The sequence below is a fragment of the Pithys albifrons genome, chromosome 3, assembly GCF_047495875.1.
Source record: "Pithys albifrons albifrons isolate INPA30051 chromosome 3, PitAlb_v1, whole genome shotgun sequence".
NCBI classification, from domain to species: Eukaryota; Metazoa; Chordata; class Aves; order Passeriformes; family Thamnophilidae; genus Pithys; species Pithys albifrons.
The window spans coordinates 20,136,541-20,156,963 of record NC_092460.1 but is presented as its reverse complement, the minus strand read 5'-3'; the positions used below and the strand labels follow the sequence as shown (position 1 = coordinate 20,156,963).

The following is a 20,423-nucleotide window of genomic DNA, read 5'->3' as shown; positions in this document are numbered from 1 at the left end:
GCATAATGTACATTCATGTCACCCTTAAAAGCTTGTAAAGAGACTGTGTGACTCACTTTTATACAGCACATAATTTTTGGTGGCTGGGCTGTCAGGAACTGCTCTCTGTGCTTCACATTCAGGATTAGGGTCTGCACGTGCTTACAAGAGGAAGATTAAAATCACTGAACATGCAAATTAAGACAGGAAAAATTATATTAATTGGAAAGTTTTGAAAATTATTTGCAAAGCACAGAATGGTGTTAGAGGGATTTTTGTGTGTGTGTGGCAAAGGGGAGGAGAGCAAAATAATAGTGATTCTGTCTGTGCAGTGGCTGCTGTTAACTCATAAACCAGAAGCCATATATTAGACATAGTACTTGCAAAGTAAAGAAATTTACTACTTTGTTATCATTCTTTATTTGCAGGTCGTAGAAGTTTGGGGGTTTGGTTGGCTTTGGGTTTTGTTGTTTTTGAGAAGGAAGCTGGCTAAGTTGCACAGTACGATTATATCTCACTAAAGAGCATAAACAAAAATGAATTAGTCACAGATGGTTCTTTTATTAGTAGTTCTGTTATCCAAGAACAAACATCTTTCTCTGTTCCAGGGTTACTTCCACTCTCTTTTTGTTTAACACCGTTTACTTTTCTTTTCCTATAGAAGTGGGTTGTTGGTAAATTTGGCAGAGTCTTGCCTGTCCTCCACCTCAGGAATCCGCAAAAGAATAAAATATCCTTTTCCTACTGTTTGGGCATAGGCACAGTTCCCTTCCTTCTTCTGTCATATGGAGAAACAGTTGCTGAACAGTCTTAATTTTGATTGCTATGTCAGACTCAATTTACTGAATCCCTCAAGTGTGTCTTGCAGTAAATTTGTGTGATTTGGAGCAGTTTCTTAGACTGCACAAGTCAGTTGCTTAAAGACATGAGATGAAAAAGGGCTCCTTGTTGTCCTTTCGTGTAGAATTCAGCCTGTTCAGAAAGACTCGAGTCTGTTTGCTGGAGGAATCTTGTTTTAATTCCTTAACTCAGACCAACATTGTGAAATATGACCCCTCAAAGTACTGCCATAACCTGAGGAAGCTGGAGCCAGACCGGGCACAAGCAGCTCCTGTGCCTGAGCTCACCCAGCACTTGGAAGGGAGAGATGTCAGTGCAAACAGGAAACGACAAGGAGAGTTCTCTGGGATGAAGAAACCACCTAAAAAACCGAGGCCACTGTGCAGTGAGGCCCTGAATGGAGCAGCAGCTCTGTCCTCTGGGTGCCAGCCCCGTCCAAAACACACCAGCTCACCACAGCTGAGCCAGAGATCAAACCCCAAACCCAATGACGAGTTGAAATTGCCTCCATCGAGGAGTCTGGATCGTAAAACGCCAGGCAAAGGTTTATCATCAGATCAGAGGAATGTTAGTGGAGTTACAGCTCGAAATAACACGAGTGTTTCTGACAGTGATGTTGATTCTGAAGAGGAGATCAGAGCCATGGTAAAGAAAGAGACAGAAAAATGGAAAGCTGGAAATGCTGAGACTGAAAGTGACCCCTTGGAAATCACTGGGGATGATTTTGGATTAAAATACAGTAGTCACTGGTCCTTAAGCAAGCCAGATGCCATGAAGAAAACCACTAAAGGAAGTTACAAAGAGACTGTGGAATATGGTAATGGTTATGATTCAGCAGATACAGATGAAATTATTGCTGAAGGTAAAACTCCAGATCCAAATAGCAGCAAAACTGCAATTTTAGAAGATTCTGAACAGATGAAGGTGGAAAGTAAAAAAATCCTAGCTAACAAAAAAAGTGGTTTGTTAAATGACTCATCACTGAAAACTCAAAATGTAGAAGGAGAACACATTGAAAAAAAGTGGAAAATTAAAAAATCCAAAATTGGTGCATTGCAAACTTCAGCAGTTACCAGTACAGCAGAGACAAGTGATAGTGAGAGCTCTCACTCGGAGTCTGAGCAAGGGGAGTCTGAAATCAGTTCTGACTATGAGTCCGTGATGCAAAACTGTTACCGCTTAGACCTTTCCTTACATGACTTAAAAGCATTGGCTGCCAAAAACACTGGGACACCTGCAGAGGAATCTGATGGTGCACAGAGTTCTGCTCAGTCCCCTGCTGAAGAAAATCCTAAGGGTAATGCAAATAAACCAAAACTTCCTAAATGTCACCCTGCAGATAAAAAAAAAAGCATCTCTCCTGACGATGTGCTGGCTGATATTTTAGCAGGGGAGAATAAGGAAAGCTCCAAGGGACAAAATAATTCACGTTTGAAATATCAGCCCTTCAGGGGAATGGGGTCCCTTTGTGTGAAAGAGTCAACTAAGGACAGTACTGGGTTAAAGAAGGGGTCTGTAGGTTTAGGACTTGGAGCTTGTGTATTTTCTTCTGGGGAGGAGTCATCTAAAAGACAGCCCAAGAACCATCCATTGTGTGCACTTCAAGTCAGCAGTAAAAAGAGACAAAATGTGCCCAGTGAGCAGCATGAGGCACCGTCACCTGGTGCCTCCTCAGCAGATGAGAGACATCAGCCTGTTTCCAGGCCATGTTTACAGGGGAAGAAAAAAGACAGGAGTTCTCCACAAGACCACAGTTCAGAGCATGGAGCTGCCTCTCCCAGCCCTGATCAGAGTGACAGTGAGAGCAGTGACAGGGACAGCAACGCTGCAGGGGCTCTGAAACACGTTAAACGGCAACGGGAGAGCCCAAAACTGCTTTCCAAAAAAATGAAGATGAATGTAAGCAATAAAAAGCCAGAATGCGAAGCTAATACATGTGAGAACAGGAAGACAAGCCTTCTAGAAGATAAGGAGCTTTGTCTTCATGCTACTGCTTCAAAGGAATCTGCAAGAGACAAACAGGAGCAGGACAACCAGAGGAGGCTGGCGGCTCTGGAGGAGAGACACAGGGAGAGAGAACTCCAGAAGAAACTCATTCAAGGAGCACTTTCGAATCTGGTAATTACACTCACAACTTTTATCTGAATAGTCCAGAGTACAAGGAAAAGGGTAATTAATGTATGTGAATTAAGATTCCTAAAAATCATAGTCTGGATTTTCTGATACATTGCCAGTTTTGAGTATATACAAAATCCTGCATACCTCGTCCCTGGAATGCCTCTGGAGTTGCAGGAGGAATAGCAGAGGTCATGGAAACGCCTTTTAGATACTTCTGTATTAGTGCAGCAAGTACTTGCTGTGTTTGACCTGACATTTCCCCCTTTCCTAGGACAGCCAGCCAGCAGGGAAGCACAAACACATCCTATTCGATTCAGACACGGAAAATGAGACATTGAAAAAAGACGCAAGTTTGGGAAATATGCCTGGAGAAGTAAGTGTTATTAGGCAAAAGCCCTGTGTGACCATGCCTTTTGTTCTGAAGATTAGATTTCCTAGTGAAGTGCCAGAGAAATGTAGGTAAGTTTTGAATTAACATCAGACAGGTTTGACAGTACTTAACCATTCATCTGAGAAAGCTTGAGAGCTTGGAGAATTTGGAAGGAGTTTGAGATTGGTACAGAAGGTATTCTAACTTAGAAGAGAAAGAACTTCTGTATAATTAGTGTTGAAATTCCTCTGCTTTTAGGCAAAGGCTGGGGAGGAGATTGGGCTTGAGCAGTACAGAAGTACTCTGCTCTTTCTGAGACTGGATGAACTGCTAAGGCAGTATCTTGTTTTTGTTGAGCTCCAAAGAACTGTGTAAGGTTTCGTCTTTACTATCATTAGCAGACTCCTCATGATTTTACTGCCATGGTTTAGTACAATTAAATACTTATTTTTTTCTCAAATAGAACTTCTTATCTATGACATTTTTTAATTGCATCTCTGCTAAAACTTTAAAGCATTGGGTTTGCTTTTGTTGGGATTTTGCCTTATAAATGTATTGAGATTAGGACCATTATCGTTATTTAGCCATTGACATTTTTACCTTCCTTGATGTAATCAGAAATTTGCAATTTTTTAACTGTTGTAAAATCTGAGTTGCCCATTTGTAATGGTTCTACCCATGGCTTCCTCAGTAACCACTGTATCTAAGGAAGTTACAAGTATTCCACATGTGTCTTCCACATAGTAGGGGAGGAGGGGTTTTTGGTTTTGGTTGTCCCTTTTTCCTTGGCCGGGGTTGCTGGTGGGAGAGGCTGGAGTCTGATCCCTTCGGTTGCTGGTGGTTCTCCTGTCCTGGGTGAGATTGTTTCATGCTTGTTCCCCTTCCTTGAAGTTTTTAATTGTGTTTGTCTGTTTCATTTGGGTTTTTTTTGGTTTGGTTTTGTTTCTTCCCAATTTTCTTGTTGATCAGTCCCCTTTTCCCTTTCCCCTGGGGGTGGGATCCTACGTACTGTGTACACAGTGTGATTGTGAATGTTAGAAAATATAATTTCTTCTTTTTATTCATTTCAGTTTCTTTTGAGTTAATTTCTTTTCAGTGTTTCTTCCGTTTGCTGGGGAGGCTTTTGAGAGGGGGGAAGGGGGGCCAGTCCAGAGTTGGTAAAAAGCTAGGCTAAACCTGGACACCATTACGTGGATATTTTGCCCATGATGAAATGGAATAATCATAATTTTAATTTTATAATTATAAACCAGAGTTGCACGAGGTGTGTATACAAGATAAGATTGGCAGCATGTTGATCAGTGCTGGAAATGCACAGGGTTGTGCAGGAAATCCACTTTTTCAGGAAAACTGGAAAGGACATGAACAAAGTTGGTACTGATTTATATTCTCAGATGTAAATAACCTCCTTCTTTTGTTTTTCCTTTTTGTTTAACAAAGGATACATCTGCTCCCAAGCCTTCAGGCAAACTGTTTGACAGCAGTGAGGACGAGGAAGACAACACGGACAATGAACGATTCATAATTAAGCCACAGTTTGAAGGCAAAGCTGGGGAAAAAGTGAGTGAACCCATCACTGGAATTTAATTTTCCTCTGAGAGTCTATAGGGCCACTTCAGAGGAACAGAACTGGTAGGCTTGTATTATTACTGAGTATGATTTATATCAATTTAAAATAGAATTCCCTTCAACAGAGGAAAGAGTGGCCATGGAGGAAATAATGTGTGGTGTTATCTTTGTATCCAAAGAAATTCCTGGAAAAGGCCTCAAGAGCTAAAGATTATTAGTATGTTGCCATGAAGTATGAAAAGAAAGGGATTGAACGTTGCTGATTTCCTCCTCCAGTGCTTAAGAGCACTTGTTTCATTTGTTTAGCTCCTGAGGCTGCAGTCCCGATTTGGCACCGATGAAAGATTCCGCATGGACGCCCGATTCCTGGAGAGTGACAGTGAGGAGGAAGGTAAAGCTGCCCATACTTCCTGGTTACTGGTAGTAATGGAGCCATATCATGGAGCTTTAGCTTTTGAAGCACCTTATGACCTCCTTTACCTTCTTTGGTGATCCCTTAAAAGAAAACCACCCACCTCTGCTGTGGCTCTGCATGAGAAACACCAGGGGTGGCTGTGCTTTCTTAAAGGTGTATGCTGCAAAAGTATTTGGAACAGCTGAGTGAGGCACATGTGCCTAATAAAACAACATTTGAGACTATTTTTAATACAGCATGATATCAGAATGTGTTTATCCACATTGAAAAACTGGGTAAGCGGTGACTTAGAAAAACCCCCTTTTGGATCATTATATTCATTTAAACTGTTTGTTTTGTAGCCATCCTGCAGCCTGTGGCTGATTTGGCAGTCTTAAGTAGGGTCATTTTTTTTCTTTAGCAGCAGAAGGCAGAAAAGCTGAAAATAGAAAAAGTTTGAATATCCACCCCCAAGAAAAAGAAATTAACCCAGTTTTCAGGATTCAATTTCTTTCTGAAACTTAAATTTTTGCCTCTCTCTGCTATTCCCTTCATTGCTTTCATGTGATCTTCTGTAGAGCATCAGCAGTGGCAGAGGGGTTGCAGTTACATGACAGCAGCAGGAAACATGTTAAATACCTGATCTGGCCTTCACATGAAATAGATGCCCAGAACTGTTCTAACCCAAGATTTTCTACAGTGCAAGGGACAAAGTCTCTGAGTAGCTTTTAGATAAAGGAAGCGATGTGTTGATAGACGTGAGCTCTGCTAGTACTGTAGTGATACTATGCATCAAATATCACAGGCTCAGCAGGGAAAATATAATGTATTTCTTGTTATCTTAGCAGAGACAAAGAGCTTGAAGGCAGATGAGGAAGACGAACTTGCTGCAGATAAAAAAGAAAACTCTGCAGATACTGGGAAGCCTCTTGAACATCAACCTGGAACAGCCTAAGCCAAGTAAAACAGCAACAAGTGCCAAGAAATTCAAGTATGAATCATCTGCCATCAGTGAAGGAGTTCTAGGGAGGCTTAAGTTTTGCCGGTGTTTCCTAACCAAAATTTCTGCCTAGACGGCTGAGGAAAGTACTTCCTTTCTTGTGTGTATTTGAAGTCAGTATTTAATGGAATTCCCAGGCACTGACTAGCAGGGACTTTCTAAATGTCAATTACATTTTGGAGTGATTTTGGTGAAGAAGCCAATTTGAATTTGTATCCTACTGTAAAGGTTTGGGGTAGCTTTCATTTGAGCCTTTAGAGTGTCTCATGGTTTCTCTTTGCCTTTCTGTTTTCTTAGAGACATTAATGCCCTCCGTTACGATCCCACCAGACAGGACCACGCAGTTTTTGAAAGGAAACCAAGTACTACAGAAAAGGAGAGGTAATATTACAGCTTGGTAACTACAGTTGTGATGTTTCTCCCCTTAGAGAGAAGCCTATGGCAGCAGACTGAGTTTGAAACTACGCAGACTGCTATTTTCTCTTTAGTCCTCCCTGTGATTGCAGAAATCAATATACAATAGGAATTGTGAGCACTAAAACCAGCATGCAGTGTCATCTTTTCTTTGTAGTCCATCTACTCTCTGCATGCCATTTTCTGTCCTCACTGAAGGTGAGAAAGGTCAAGTCATGGACTTGAAGATTTGAGAAGTTTTCAAGAGACATGTGTATTAGCTCTTATCCTGTGAAAAAGCATATTAGCTCTTAACATTTCTTTTGCCAGAAGAGAAATCTGTCCTAAGTATCTTCATTTATGAACTACCACATGTTAAGTGAAAAGTCCCTTAATGATGTGGGTAATAAAAAGGAGGCTTGTTCCTGCCTTTAGAATCAAAGCTCAGATGTTTCCCCTGCACTGCTCTCTCCCTTAAAAGTGAACTCCTCATCAATGGGCATGGCTGAGTTTAGGAAAACATCAAGAGCCAGGTGGCTCTTTCTTTTAAAAACAGCTCTGTTGTGTTACTGTCCTCCAACTATCCCATTTCAGTAAAGCTAAAAGGAAGAAGAAGAAGAAAGAAGAGAGTGAGAAACTGCCTCAAGTGTCTGAAGAAGTCTATTATGATATTGCTGCTGATTTAAAAGACTTATTTGGATCTTCAAAGAGCCAATCAGAGAAACGTGAGGGAATACCCTGGGACAAAGATGATGCAGAAGACTCTGCCCCACCTGACTATTTGGAACCTGTCTCTGGGAATAACACAGCTCAGGAGCCGAGTGGTTTCAAGTTTTCCTTCTTTGGAGACACAGAGAAGTCAGGTGTAAAAGAAGGTAAGAGCAGGACAGTGCAATTTCTAGTGAATGGCTCACGTCGGGCACTGTGCAGGACTACGGTGCTTAGAAATTCAGAATCCAGGGCATTTTCAGAGGCAAAAGTGAGTAATGAGGCAGAATCATTATGATCTTCAGTTACACTTGCCAGGATTGTGGTAGCTCAGCTTGCGCCCCAGGAATCTTGAAAGGGATGTTTTGAGAAAGAACGATTATTTATTTGTTTTTTTTAAACAGTGATGGACGTTGTTGTCATCCCCTACATTTCTCAGACAGGGAAAAAGGTGATATGCCAAGTCAAAGTTTCACACAACCCAACAAGATTTGAAATCAAAGGTGTGTTAATGGAGTAATGTGAGCAAAAGCAAATCTGGAGTTGACGCCAAGAACATTCAAGATTGCTTTATTATTTACTTAATTTTCTTATTGTACCTTTAGAAAATTGAAACTGAATGACCCATGACTATAGGGGATATAAGTGTTACACACTCAAGATTAAAACATACTGAATTAAGTCAGTCAGTAGGGTAGGAAACAAAACAAACCATGTGAAGTTAAATGAAAGATTTAAAAGAAACAAAGCCCCCCACATTTTTGTTGACTTCAGAAAGGATTCACTGTTCTGAATGCACTAATAAAGGTTTCAGGATATGAAAGAGACCCCCAGAACAAAGTGAAAAATACCTGAGCAGAGATGTAGTTCAGAAAGCCCGAGAGGGGGAGGTTTCCATCCTTCTTAAATCTGCTTTTCCAATGTAAGTTCTTCACTGGGAAGTAGGGTTTTTTGCTGGCAAGTAGAGGAATAATCTGATTTTTTATTTCAATTGTGATAATCTTGCAGAGCCCTACATCCTTGAAACAATAAAACCTGGAAAAGTCACATGGCAAGAAGATCCACGTTTCCAGGACAGCAGTTCTGAGGATGATGATGAGCCAGAGGCATCAGAAATTGAAAAGGATCAAGAAATGCAAGTTGTATTTGTTTTCTATTTGGTTGTAGTAATTTGCTGCTGTGAGAATATTAATAGCAGCACTCAGGTCCTGGGAAACTGCTGTCTTCATTCCACATCTCTGAGCAACAGAAGTTATCCTGGAAAACCATTCCTTGCTGCACAGAGTGTAACAGTGAAACATCCCAACAGCCCATTTGCTTTGACCTTGAGTATAAAAATATGAAAGCTGAGTTTGTGGTTGAAGACTGGAGAAATTAAGTGGGTAATTTTGGTTCAACCCAAACCAGTTTTGGTTTGGCCAAAAGTCAGAGACGTAGTAAATTTTCTTTTATAAAAGGGTCTTTTTTATAGGAGACCGTATTTGGTTACTGTGGAGGAATGTTCTTCCATGCATTCTGTTTCTCTGAAGCACTACAGCTTTAACTTGCATTAATGGAATTTGACAGTAACTTTCTTGATGTTAAAGTTTCCTTGTGTTTGTCCAGGTTTCTTTGCTTGCCACAAAGAGAAAGTACAAGATTTTTCTTCTTCTCCAAAGATGATGAACGACTGAGAGGTACAGCAGAACTTACTCACTGTCACTTCTTTTTTGGTTTCTTTCAAAAGTCTTACTGAAAGTCAGGGAAGAAGTCCTGTCTAGTTATTTGTTCTGTAACACAGGTGAGAGGTTTAAGGAAAAAAATAAATTGCAAGTTTTCATTCGTATTTGTGGTCTAAATTGAGGTAGAATCCCATGACAAACTGCTGGTAACAAAAACGCTGAACATCTGTCTTGCTTCCATTTTTTTCAGAGAATTGCCTAATATGTACCTGGCCTTTTAGGGCTTACCAAAAAAAAATCACAAATGCCTTTCAGGCATATATATCATCATTAATTTTTTCCTCTCCTTCTGGTGTTACTATTCATAGTGTTGAACATTCTTATTAGCCACTTATGTCCACATCGTTCTTGATTCTAATTAATGTGGATTTTTTTTCTTCTGAATATAGTGAATTTTGTATTTAAAAACAAACAAAACAGGAGCAAACATTCACAGCCTCGAACGGTTCCACAGACCACAACAAGAATTGCTTGTGGTATCTTATGCAGTAACTTATCAAGACAGTCTTAAATAATGTTTTTTTCTTGAGACATATGAGGTAACGGTCATGAACTGTCTTGCTGTGTTCATACAATTAGTGCACTGAAATCTTCCAGCCTGTCTGATTTACAGGCCCTGTTGAAAGTGAGACCTCAGTCCTCAGCAGGCATGAATTTTCTTGGGAGATGTGGGGTAATGGTGCTGTGCTCTTAATGAAACAGGTGCAATTTCACTGCAGTTCCTATCTTGGCATATTAACTGCTGATGCCTTTTGTTTTTCTTAGTACACAGGGCAGTAGTTCAGAGCATTTCTGTTGGAGCCAATCATGTTGTGGGGGATAAGAGATTATGAATGATAGGAAGAATATGAAGAATAGACCTTCTGACTTGATTGCTGTCTTGCTCATGAGTTTTACAAACAGCAGCATTTTCAGAAGTGTTTAAGGAAATCAATTTGTTCTTTTTTGGGCAGAGGGCCCAAAGTTATTTTGTAGATCAGTTGATCTCAGTGAAGAACAAGATGGTTGGGAAGATAGACGAAGATTATTGATTGAGGTGAGTATTTAACATCTCTTCCTTGGTAACTGTGGGCATGAGGAGGGAACACGGCTGCTTATTTGCATGAAGAATTAGTTCAGGACCTCTAGAAAGGCTGGCAATTTTGTAATTGCTGAGGAACTAAACTTCTGTAGTATACAAGTGTGCATAACATCATGTTATGATGTCCCGTCAGGTAAATTAGTGAATCTCTGTAATGTACAGGACCAGTTACTTAAGTGTATGTAAAGATACAGGTGAATCTAGAAACTTGTATTAATCATTATTATTTTTTTCATAATTTTATGTTGTATTTTAAATATTTCCAGGAATGCAGGAAGAAGCATAAGGATGCAAAAAGGAAAGTGAAAGCAAAACAATAAATATTTCTTACATTACTGATCAGAAATGTTTCATATTTCTTCTTTGAAGAAGCTGCCAAACAATGTTACTTTCAAAACCCTTTCAAAAATCTAACAGGAAAGAATATTGGCAAAAACTGCTAAGACTTTGTTTCTAAATAGGGACATGTTTATTTTCAGTTTGATGTTTGTTCCATGTTTTGGGGTTTTGTATGTATGTATATACATATAGAAATACATATATACATATGGTTTAAATGTGACGTGCTGCTTTGTTCGATTTCTGGTAATTATATCATATTATGAAGATCTTCTGCTGTGTCCTCTGGCTCCACTGCTGAAGGCTGAGAAAGAACAGATACCTCTTTCTCTGTAAGATTATATAACTTGTATTCTGCCTAACATAATAGAGAGCATATTTTAGATTGATTTACAAATATTTGGACTGTGTTATTTCTAGGGTGAAAGTTTCCCAGAAGTTAATGAAAATACATACATAATAGACATATATATATACCCATCTATATATGCGTATGTGCATAAATATGTATGTATATTTACATGCATATATAACAGGTTTATGTAATGAATAATTTGTATTTGTTCACAGAGCTGAATTTTTACTTTTTTACTGAGTTTTTATATTTATAAATACAGGGGACAGATGTTGCTGGTGTTGTATGCTTGGTATGAAATGAATATCTATTCCTGTATGTTATGTCCACTTAGACCTGTGCTGCAGAGGCTCTGCCAAGGCCATCCTGGGCACCTGCTGCCAGGCCCTGCCTGGCCCCAGCCCAGGGACACCCGAGTGCTTTGCCTTTTGCCTGTGTCCAGAGCAGCAGAACTGTCACATTCCCAGCTGTCTCTCAGGCTGGACCAAGCACTGGACTAAGGTAGTGCAAGTAAGATTCAGCCTCTATTGCAAATAAATCAAGGTAAAGTGACTCATTTGAAACAGCAGGAAAGTAACTGTTGATACATCTGTCAAATCAGTAACTTCTATATCAAATTTTCACCTCAAACAAGGAATTTTAAGAGATTATAATGTGTTTAAATTTGTACGTGTGGCTGGGCTTCACCAATGAAGATTTGGGAAGGGCTCTCCTCATGTGGGTGTGCCCTTCCAGCCTGCACAGTGGATTTTTTGGGGGAGGCACAGGGTGCGCAGAACTGGCCCCACCGTTTAAGTCCTAAGGATCATCTGCCATGGCCGAGCAAGCTTGGACTGTGACAGTGAAGTCCTCAGGACTACAACCTACAGCCCCTGATGTTCCCAGGAGGTCTCCCATCCAAGTACTAACCAGGACTGACCCTGCTGAGCTTCCGAGATCTGATGGGATTGGATGTTAGGGTGGAATTTAACTGCCCGCCTGTTTAAACATAGTATTAATAACTGTCCTCACAGCTTTGAATTTAAGGTGGGGGCAAATTATGCTTTCTATTATTGTTGACATAAGACCTGCCTCGAAACCTCGGCTGCCGAGGGGAGGTGTCACAGTGGGTGGTGGGGGCTGAGGCCAATCCCGCCCATATTCCAGGTGCACGCTGCTGATGTCACAGTGGCCACTGTGACCTATGGGGCCAAGGGTACAAAAGGGAACCCTGGGCTCAGGCCCTGTGTCAGTGTTACCTGACAACGCGAGGAGAAGGAAGAGGAGGATAGAGCTGCCCAGGGAGAGCCTCACAGTTTCAGGCTCTCAGCCTGTGCTGCAACGTCGTCCACCTCACACTTCTCACAATCAGCAAAGGAGCATCTCAAGGTGACTGTGGTGTTCCTTGACTGGACAAGAGAAGGGGGAGAGGGGCAGAAGCCTCTCTCCTATTTCAGAGCCAGCGGAGAAGAGTCTGGAGCAGACCTCAGTGTTCCAGTGTCAGGGTCTGACCGCTGAGACGCACCATGTCAGACAGGACAGAGGAAGCCCCCGGAGTGAGTGACCCAGGTGAGACCAAAGTGCCCCTCCCACAGCCGGGCAGAGGGGCTGTCAAGGATGGCCAGTGCAGGGCTGGAAGTGGTGGCAGGGGAGGCAGGAGCCATCCAGCCATCTCGGGGCTGGGGCCCTCCTTTGCTCAGCAAGCCGGGCCCAGCTGGGGCAGGAGGCACCTGCTGGGACACCTGTGCCCACAATGGCCCATCCTCTCCAAGGCCTCCAGCCCTGTCCTTCATCCAGGCAGTCACAGAGCAGTCACAGAGCAGCCCTTGGGGTCAATCCCACAGGGATGCTGTCCCCAGCCCCGCAGAGGTGCCATTCCTGGTGCCATTGACTCTCTCCCTTTCAGCATGCCTGCTGTGTAAACGATCAGAGGCTGACCCGGACATCTGTGGGGAAAAACTTGAGAGATGTGGGCTCTGTGCCCACATGTTCTGCCTGGTGAGTTGCTCTCTGGGTTCCCTCCAGCTTTCCAACACACAGTCCCTGCCACTCTGTCCTTACGAGCGCATCGTCTTTCCTGCAGTTTTTTGCCACTCTCCTTCATCAGCAAGGGAATAAGCGGGTAGGATTCCTGGGCTTTCTCCCAAAGGATATCCTACTGGCTGTCCACCGGCTGGCACAGAAGGTGAGAGCCTGACATGAGCGGGGAGATTTGTACCAGGCGAGGTTTGCTGGAGCTTAGCCCAGACTCCAAGAAAGGAAGACCAGCCCTTGCCAACAGCTCTGGGACCAGGAGGAGACCCCAGGGCTGCTGCTGATGGGGCTGTTGTGCTCTTTCCAGCGCTGCTTCATCTGTGGCCAGAGCGGGGCCACCATCACCTGCTGTGAAATGGAGTGTGACCTGAGCTTCCACCTGCCCTGTGCCAAGGAGGCTGGCTGTGTCACCCAGTACATTGCACCGTACAGGTACCTCCTTCCCCCTCCTCTCCACCACCAGGGAGGAGCCCAGCACTTCTCACCCCACCCATCTCTTGTGTCCCCAGCTCCTACTGCCCTGCACACAGACCACAGCAGGCAGTGGAGGCGACTCCCGAGCCAGGCACCCAATGCGTCACCTGCATGGAGCCTGTGGAGGACAGAAAGACTTTCAAGACCATGGTGTGCCCAGAGTGCAAAAGCATCTGGTTCCACAGGGACTGCATCCAAGTAGGAGTAGTTTCCTCACACCCAGGGAAACAGCAGGGGCTCAGCAGCACCAGGGCCTCACTCAGCGCTGCTTGTTTCTCCTGCAGGGACAGGCTCTGTCTGCAGGTATTTTAGCCTTCCAGTGCCCCCTCTGCAGAGGCCATCGGGAATTTCTCATGGATATGTTCAATGTGGGGATCCGAATCCCGTTCAGGTTGGTGTCCTTCTGCCTGGCTCACAACACAGGAGGCTGCAAGTATTGGCCCTGCACTGCTTTGGGAGGGCCACGTTCAGCTTCTCACAGGAGTTGGAAATGGCACAGTGGAAAGGGCAGGGACTCACCTGCCAGATGCCAGGGCAGGCAGAGCTCATCAGTTTTCCTTTTCCCTGTCAGAAAGCCATTATGGGAGGAAGGCGATGCATTCAGGGACCTGGGAGTGAGGCACCACCAGTGCAATGCCAGAGAGTGTCTTTATCCAGGAGGCAGAGAGGAGGCAGAGGAAGAGGGGTAAGTTGCCAGAGGGGGGCCGTGGGGGGCTCTGCAGAGGATCTGTGCCTTGGCAAGGGCTGAAAGCAGAAGGAGCCTGAAGGAGAGCTTGGCCAGATATCCCATGCTTTTGACACTTTGTCCTCACGGCCATCAACCTTTTTGCTTCCCCAGGCCCTGGGAAATGCTCCTGTGCAGCTCCTGTGCTGCCGAGGGTACCCACAAACGCTGCTCCAGCCTGACAGACAGCGCAACCAGCTGGGAATGTGGCAGTTGTGCTCCTCTGGACACAGGTAAGAGACAAAGCACACAGGTGCCCCTGGGCTGGGGCCATGCAGGGCCTGGCATCAGGTGGCCAGGATGGCTTGGCAGAGCCTTTCTGCTCCAGGAGGGCTGGGGGCACTGCTCTGGCCCAGCCTGCCTTGGGCCTGGGGAGCCCTTGACCTTCCCGCTTCCCCTTACAGCCCCCGGGAATGAGTCAGAGCTGGACATCCCTGACCTGGGCACACAGGACAGCAGCTCCTCCACCAGTCCTGGGCCTGACCTCACACAAAATGGCTCCTGCCAGCAAGGTCAGGCCCCAGATCCACAGGGCCAGCGCAGAACTCTGCGTGACAGAACCCATGTGCCAACACCAAGTGCTGGGCAGCGCCAGGCCAGGCAGAGACAATCGGGGACATCCTGCAGGCAAAACTGCTCCCGCCTGCAACGTCAGACCCCAGATCCACCTATCGGGTCCACAAGTCCCCATGACAGGAGCCGCGTGAGACCATCAGGTATTGCGAGTCGCACCCGTAGCCAGGAAGAAACAGGGACATCGCGCAGGCAAAACCGCTCCCGCCTCCAACGGCAGACGCCAGATCGACCTGGTGGGTCCAGAGGTCGTTGTGACAGAAGATGTGTGAGACCACTAAGTTCTGGGAGTAGCAGCTCCAGTCAGGAAGAAACAGAGGCATCCCACAGGGGAAAACGTCCCCACCTGCAATGGCAGACCCCGGATCCATCTGGCAGTTCCTCAAGTTGTTGTGACAGAAGCCGCGTGAGACCACCAAGTGCCGGGAGCTGCAGCTCCAATCAGGAAGCATCAGGGACATCCCGTAGGCAAAACCGCTCCCGCCTGCAACGGCAGACCCCAGATCGATCTCGCAGGTCCAGAAGTCGACGTGACAGAAGGCGTGCGAGATCACCAAGTGCTGGGAGTCGCGGCTCCAGTGAGGAAGTGACAGAGACATCCCGCAGGGGAAAACGTCCCGGCCAGCAACGGCAGACCCCAGATCGATCTCGCAGGTCCAGAAGTCGACGTGAAAGAAGGCGTGCGAGATCACCAAGTGCTGGGAGTCGCGGCTCCAGTGAGGAAGTGACAGAGACATCCCGCAGGGGAAAACGTCCCCGCCAGCAACGGCAGACCCCAGATCGATCTCGCAGGTCCAGAAGTCGACGTGAAAGAAGGCGTGCGAGATCACCAAGTGCTGGGAGTCGCGGCTCCAGTGAGGAAGTGACAGAGACATCCCGCAGGGGAAAACGTCCCGGCCAGCAACGGCAGACCCCAGATCGATCTCGCAGGTCCAGAAGTCGACGTGACAGAAGGCGTGCGAGATCACCAAGTGCTGGGAGTCGCGGCTCCAGTGAGGAAGTGACAGAGACATCCCGCAGGGGAAAACGTCCCCGCCAGCAACGGCAGACCCCAGATCGATCTCGCAGGTCCAGAAGTCGACGTGACAGAAGGCGTGCGAGATCACCAAGTGCTGGGAGTCGCGGCTCCAGTGAGGAAGTGACAGAGACATCCCGCAGGGGAAAACGTCCCCGCCAGCAACGGCAGACCCCAGATCGATCTCGCAGGTCCAGAAGTCGACGTGACAGAAAGCGTGCGAGATCACCAAGTGCTGGGAGTCGCGGCTCCAGTGAGGAAGTGACAGAGACATCCCGCAGGGGAAAACGTCCCCGCCAGCAACGGCAGACCCCAGATCGATCTCGCAGGTCCAGAAGTCGACGTGACAGAAAGCGTGCGAGATCACCAAGTGCTGGGAGTCGCGGCTCCAGTGAGGAAGTGACAGAGACATCCCGCAGGGGAAAACGTCCCCGCCAGCAACGGCAGACCCCAGATCGATCTCGCAGGTCCAGAAGTCGACGTGACAGAAGGCGTGCGAGATCACCAAGTGCTGGGAGTCGCGGCTCCAGTGAGGAAGTGACAGAGACATCCCGCAGGGGAAAACGTCCCGGCCAGCAACGGCAGACCCCAGATCGATCTCGCAGGTCCAGAAGTCGACGTGACAGAAGGCGTGCGAGATCACCAAGTGCTGGGAGTCGCGGCTCCAGTGAGGAAGTGACAGAGACATCCCGCAGGGGAAAACGTCCCCGCCAGCAACGGCAGACCCCAGATCGATCTCGCAGGTCCAGAAGTCGACGTGACAGAAAGCGTGCGAGATCACCAAGTGCTGGGAGTCGCGGCTCCAGTGAGGAAGTGACAGAGACATCCCGCAGGGGAAAACGTCCCCGCCAGCAACGGCAGACCCCAGATCGATCTCGCAGGTCCAGAAGTCGACGTGACAGAAGGCGTGCGAGATCACCAAGTGCTGGGAGTCGCGGCTCCAGTGAGGAAGTGACAGAGACATCCCGCAGGGGAAAACGTCCCCGCCTGCGACATCAGACCGCGGATCCATCCAGCCGGTCAAGAAGTCGTCATGACAGAAGCTGTGTAAGACGACCAAGTACTCGGAGCTGCAGGTCCCGCCAGGAATCGTCAGGGGGATCCCGCAGGCAAAACCGCTCCCTCCAACGTCAAAACTCAGATTCATCCAGCCTATCCAGAAGGCCCCACACCAGAAGCTGCCCACCTGCACCGAGTGCTGGGAGGCGAAACCGAAGGGAGAACACGTTGGGAACATCCCGCAGGCGAAACCACTCCCGCCAGCAGGGTCGTTCCCGAAATCCACGCAGCCAGTCAAGACGTTGCCCTGGTTCCCGAAATCCACGCAGCCAATCAAGACGTTGCCCTGACAGAAGACGTGAGAACACAAAGTGACAGGAGTTGTGCTCACCAGTGGGACGGTGAGACAGGGACTCACCACTGGCAGGCACCATGTTAGAGGGCAAGGAGGAAGCCCCCGGAGTGAGTGACCCAGATGAGACCAAAGTTCCCCTCCCACAGCCGGGCAGAGGGGCTGTCAGGATGGCCAGTGCAGGGCTGGAAGTGGTGGCAGGGGAGGCAGGAGCCATCCAGCCATCCCGGGGCTGGGGCCCTCCTTTCCTCAGCAAGCCGGGCCCAGCTGGGGCAGGAGGCACCTGCTGGGACACCTGTGCCCACAATGGCCCATCCTCTCCAAGGCCTCCAGCCCTGTCCTTCATCCAGGCAGTCACAGAGCAGCCCTTGGGGTCAATCCCACAGCCCCGCAGAGGTGCCATTCCTGGTGCCATTGACTCTCGCCCTTCCAGCATGCCTGCTGTGTAAACGATCAGATGCTTACCCAGATATCTGCAGGAAAAAACTTGAGATGGGCACTGTGGCCACATGTTCTTCATGCTGAATTGCTCCGTGGGCTCCCTCCAGCTTTCCAACACACAGTCCCTGCCTCACTGTCTTTACGAGCACATTGTCTTTGGCCAATCTCCTTTATCAGCAAGAGAACGATTGGACAGGACTCCTGGCCTTTCTCCCCCCAAGCAATACCCTACTTGTTCTCAACTGGGTGGCCCAAAACTGAAGACCCCAAAACTGCTTTCCTAAAAGATGAAGATGAATGTAAGCAATAAAGGCAGAATGTGAAGCTAATACATGTGAGAACAGGAAGACAGGCCTTCTGGAAGATAAGGAGCTTTGTCTTCATGCTGCTGCTTCAAAGGAACCTACAAGAGACAAACAGGAACAGGACAACCAGACCAGAGGAGGCTGGCGGCTCTGGAGGAGAGACACAGGGAGAGAGAACTCCAGAAGAAACTCATTCAAGGAGCACTTTCGAATCTGGTAATTACACTCACAACTTTTATCTGAATAGTCCAGAGTACAAGGAAAAGGGTAATTAATGTATGTGAATTAAGATTCCTAAAAATCATAGTCTGGATTTTCTGATACATTGCCAGTTTTGAGTATATATAAAATCCTGCATACCTCGTCCCTGGAATGCCTCTGGAGTTGCAGGAGGAATAGCAGAGGTCATGGAAACACCTTTTAGATACTTCTGTATGACTGCAGCAAGTACTTGCTGTGTTTGACCTGACATTTCCCCCTTTCCTAGGACAGCCAGCCAGCAGGGAAGCACAAACACATCCTATTCGATTCAGACACGGAAAATGAGACGTTGAAAAAAGACGCAAGTTTGGGAAATATGCCTGGAGAAGTAAGTGTTATTAGGCAAAAGCCCTGTGTGACCATGCCTTTTGTTCTGAAGATTAGATTTCCTAGTGAAGTGCCAGAGAAATGTAGGTAAGTTTTGAATTAACATCAGACAGGTTTGAAAGAACTTAACCATTCATCTGAGAAAGCTTGAGAGCTTGGAGAATTTGGAAGGAGTTTGAGATTGGTATAGAAGGTATTCTAACTTAGAAGAGAAAGAACTTCTGTATAATTAGTGTTGAAATTCCTCTGCTTTTAGGCAAAGGCTGGGGAGGAGATTGGGCTTGAGCAGTACAGAAGTATTCTGCTCTTTCTGAGACTGGATGAAGTGCTAAGGCAGTATCTTGTTTTTGTTGAGCTCCAAAGAACTGTGTAAGGCTTCGTCTTTACTATCATTAGCAGACTCCTCATGATTTTACTGCCATGGTTTAGTACAATTTAATACTTTTTTTTTCTCAAATAGAACTTCTTACCTATGACATTTTTTAATCGCATCTCTGCTAAAACTTTAAAGCATTGGGTTTGCTTTTGTTGGGATTTTTCCTTGTAATTGTAGTGAGATTAGGACCATTATCGTTATTTAGCCATTGATATTTTTAAGACGATCTTCCTACCTTTTATGTGGATATTTTTCCTGTGGTCAAATTGAACAATCATAATTTTAATTTTATAATTATAAACCAGAATTGCACAAGGTGTGTATACAAGGTAAGATTGGCAGTAGATTGATCAGTGCTGGAAATGCACAGGGTTGTGCAGGAAATCCACTTTTTAAGGTAAACTGGAAAGTACACGCACAAAATTGGTACTGATTTATATTGTCAGATGTTAATAACCTCCTCCTTTTGTTTTTCCTTTTTGTTTAACAAAGGATAAATCTGCTCCCAAGCCTTCAGGCAAACTGTTTGAGAGCAGCGAGAACGAGCAAGACAGCACGGACGATGAACGATTCATAATTTAACCACAGTTTGAAGGCTAAGCTGGGGAAGAAGTGAGTGAACCCATCACTGGAATTTAGTTTTCCTCTGAGAGTCTATAGGGCCACTTCAGAGGAACAGAACTGGTAGGCTTGTATTATTGCTGAGTATGGTTTTTATCAATTTACAATAGAATTCCCTTCAACAGAGGAAAGAGTGGCCATGGAGGAAATAATGTGTGGTGTTATCTTTGTATCCAAAGAAATTCCTGGAAAAGGCCCCAGGAGCTAAAAATTATTGGTATGTTCTCATTAAGTCTGAAAAAAAGGGGATTGAACGTTGCTGATTTCCTCCTCCAGTGCTTAAGAGCACTTGTTTCATTTGTTTAGCTCCTGAGGCTGCAGTCCCGATTTGGCACCGATGAAAGATTCCGCATGGACGCCCGATTCCTGGAGAGTGACAGTGAGGAGGAAGGTAAAGCTGCCCATACTTCCTGGTTACTGGTAGTAATGGAGCCATATCATGGAGCTTTAGCTTTTGAAGCACCTTATGGCCTCCTTTGCCTTCTTTGGTGATCCCTTAAAAGAAAACCACCCACCTCTGCTGTGGCTCTGCATGGGAAACACCAGGGGTGGCTGTGCTTTCTTAAAGGTGTATGCTGCAAAAGTATTTGGAACAGCTGAGTGAGGCACATGTGCCTAATAAAACAACATTTGAGACTATTTTTAATACAGCATGATATCAGAATGTGTTTATCCACATTGAAAAACTGGGTAAGCGGTGACTTAGAAAAACCCCCTTTTGGATCATTATATTCATTTAAACTGTTTGTTTTGTAGCCATCCTGCAGCCTGTGGCTGATTTGGCAGTCTTAAGTAGGGTCATTTTTTTTCTTTAGCAGCAGAAGGCAGAAAAGCTGAAAATAGAAAAAGTTTGAATATCCACCCCCAAGAAAAAGAAATTAACCCAGTTTTCAGGATTCAATTTCTTTCTGAAACTTAAATTTTTGCCTCTCTCTGCTATTCCCTTCATTGCTTTCATGTGATCTTCTGTAGAGCATCAGCAGTGGCAGAGGGGTTGCAGTTACATGACAGCAGCAGGAAACATGTTAAATACCTGATCTGGCCTTCACATGAAATAGATGCCCAGAATTGTTCT

The 20,423-nt window shown here is 45.7% G+C and overlaps 1 protein-coding gene across 1 annotated transcript; it reads left to right on the top strand.

Moving 5' to 3' along the window:
- The first annotated feature begins 311 nt into the window (after nt 1-311).
- LOC139669533 (nucleolar protein 8-like) lies at nt 312-19,309 on the top strand. Its single transcript, XM_071550036.1, has 19 exons — nt 312-2,937; nt 3,209-3,310; nt 4,748-4,867; nt 5,183-5,267; nt 6,568-6,667; nt 7,258-7,538; nt 8,380-8,506; nt 8,977-9,047; nt 12,753-12,844; nt 12,954-13,031; nt 13,188-13,312; nt 13,390-13,552; nt 13,639-13,745; nt 14,193-14,311; nt 14,483-15,193; nt 16,743-17,066; nt 17,858-17,979; nt 18,251-18,352; nt 19,220-19,309. The coding sequence occupies exons 1-19, from the start codon at nt 910-912 to the stop codon at nt 19,307-19,309; spliced, it is 4,947 nt and encodes a 1,648-aa protein (XP_071406137.1). The 5' UTR covers nt 312-909.
- The last annotated feature ends 1,114 nt before the right edge of the window (nt 19,310-20,423 follow it).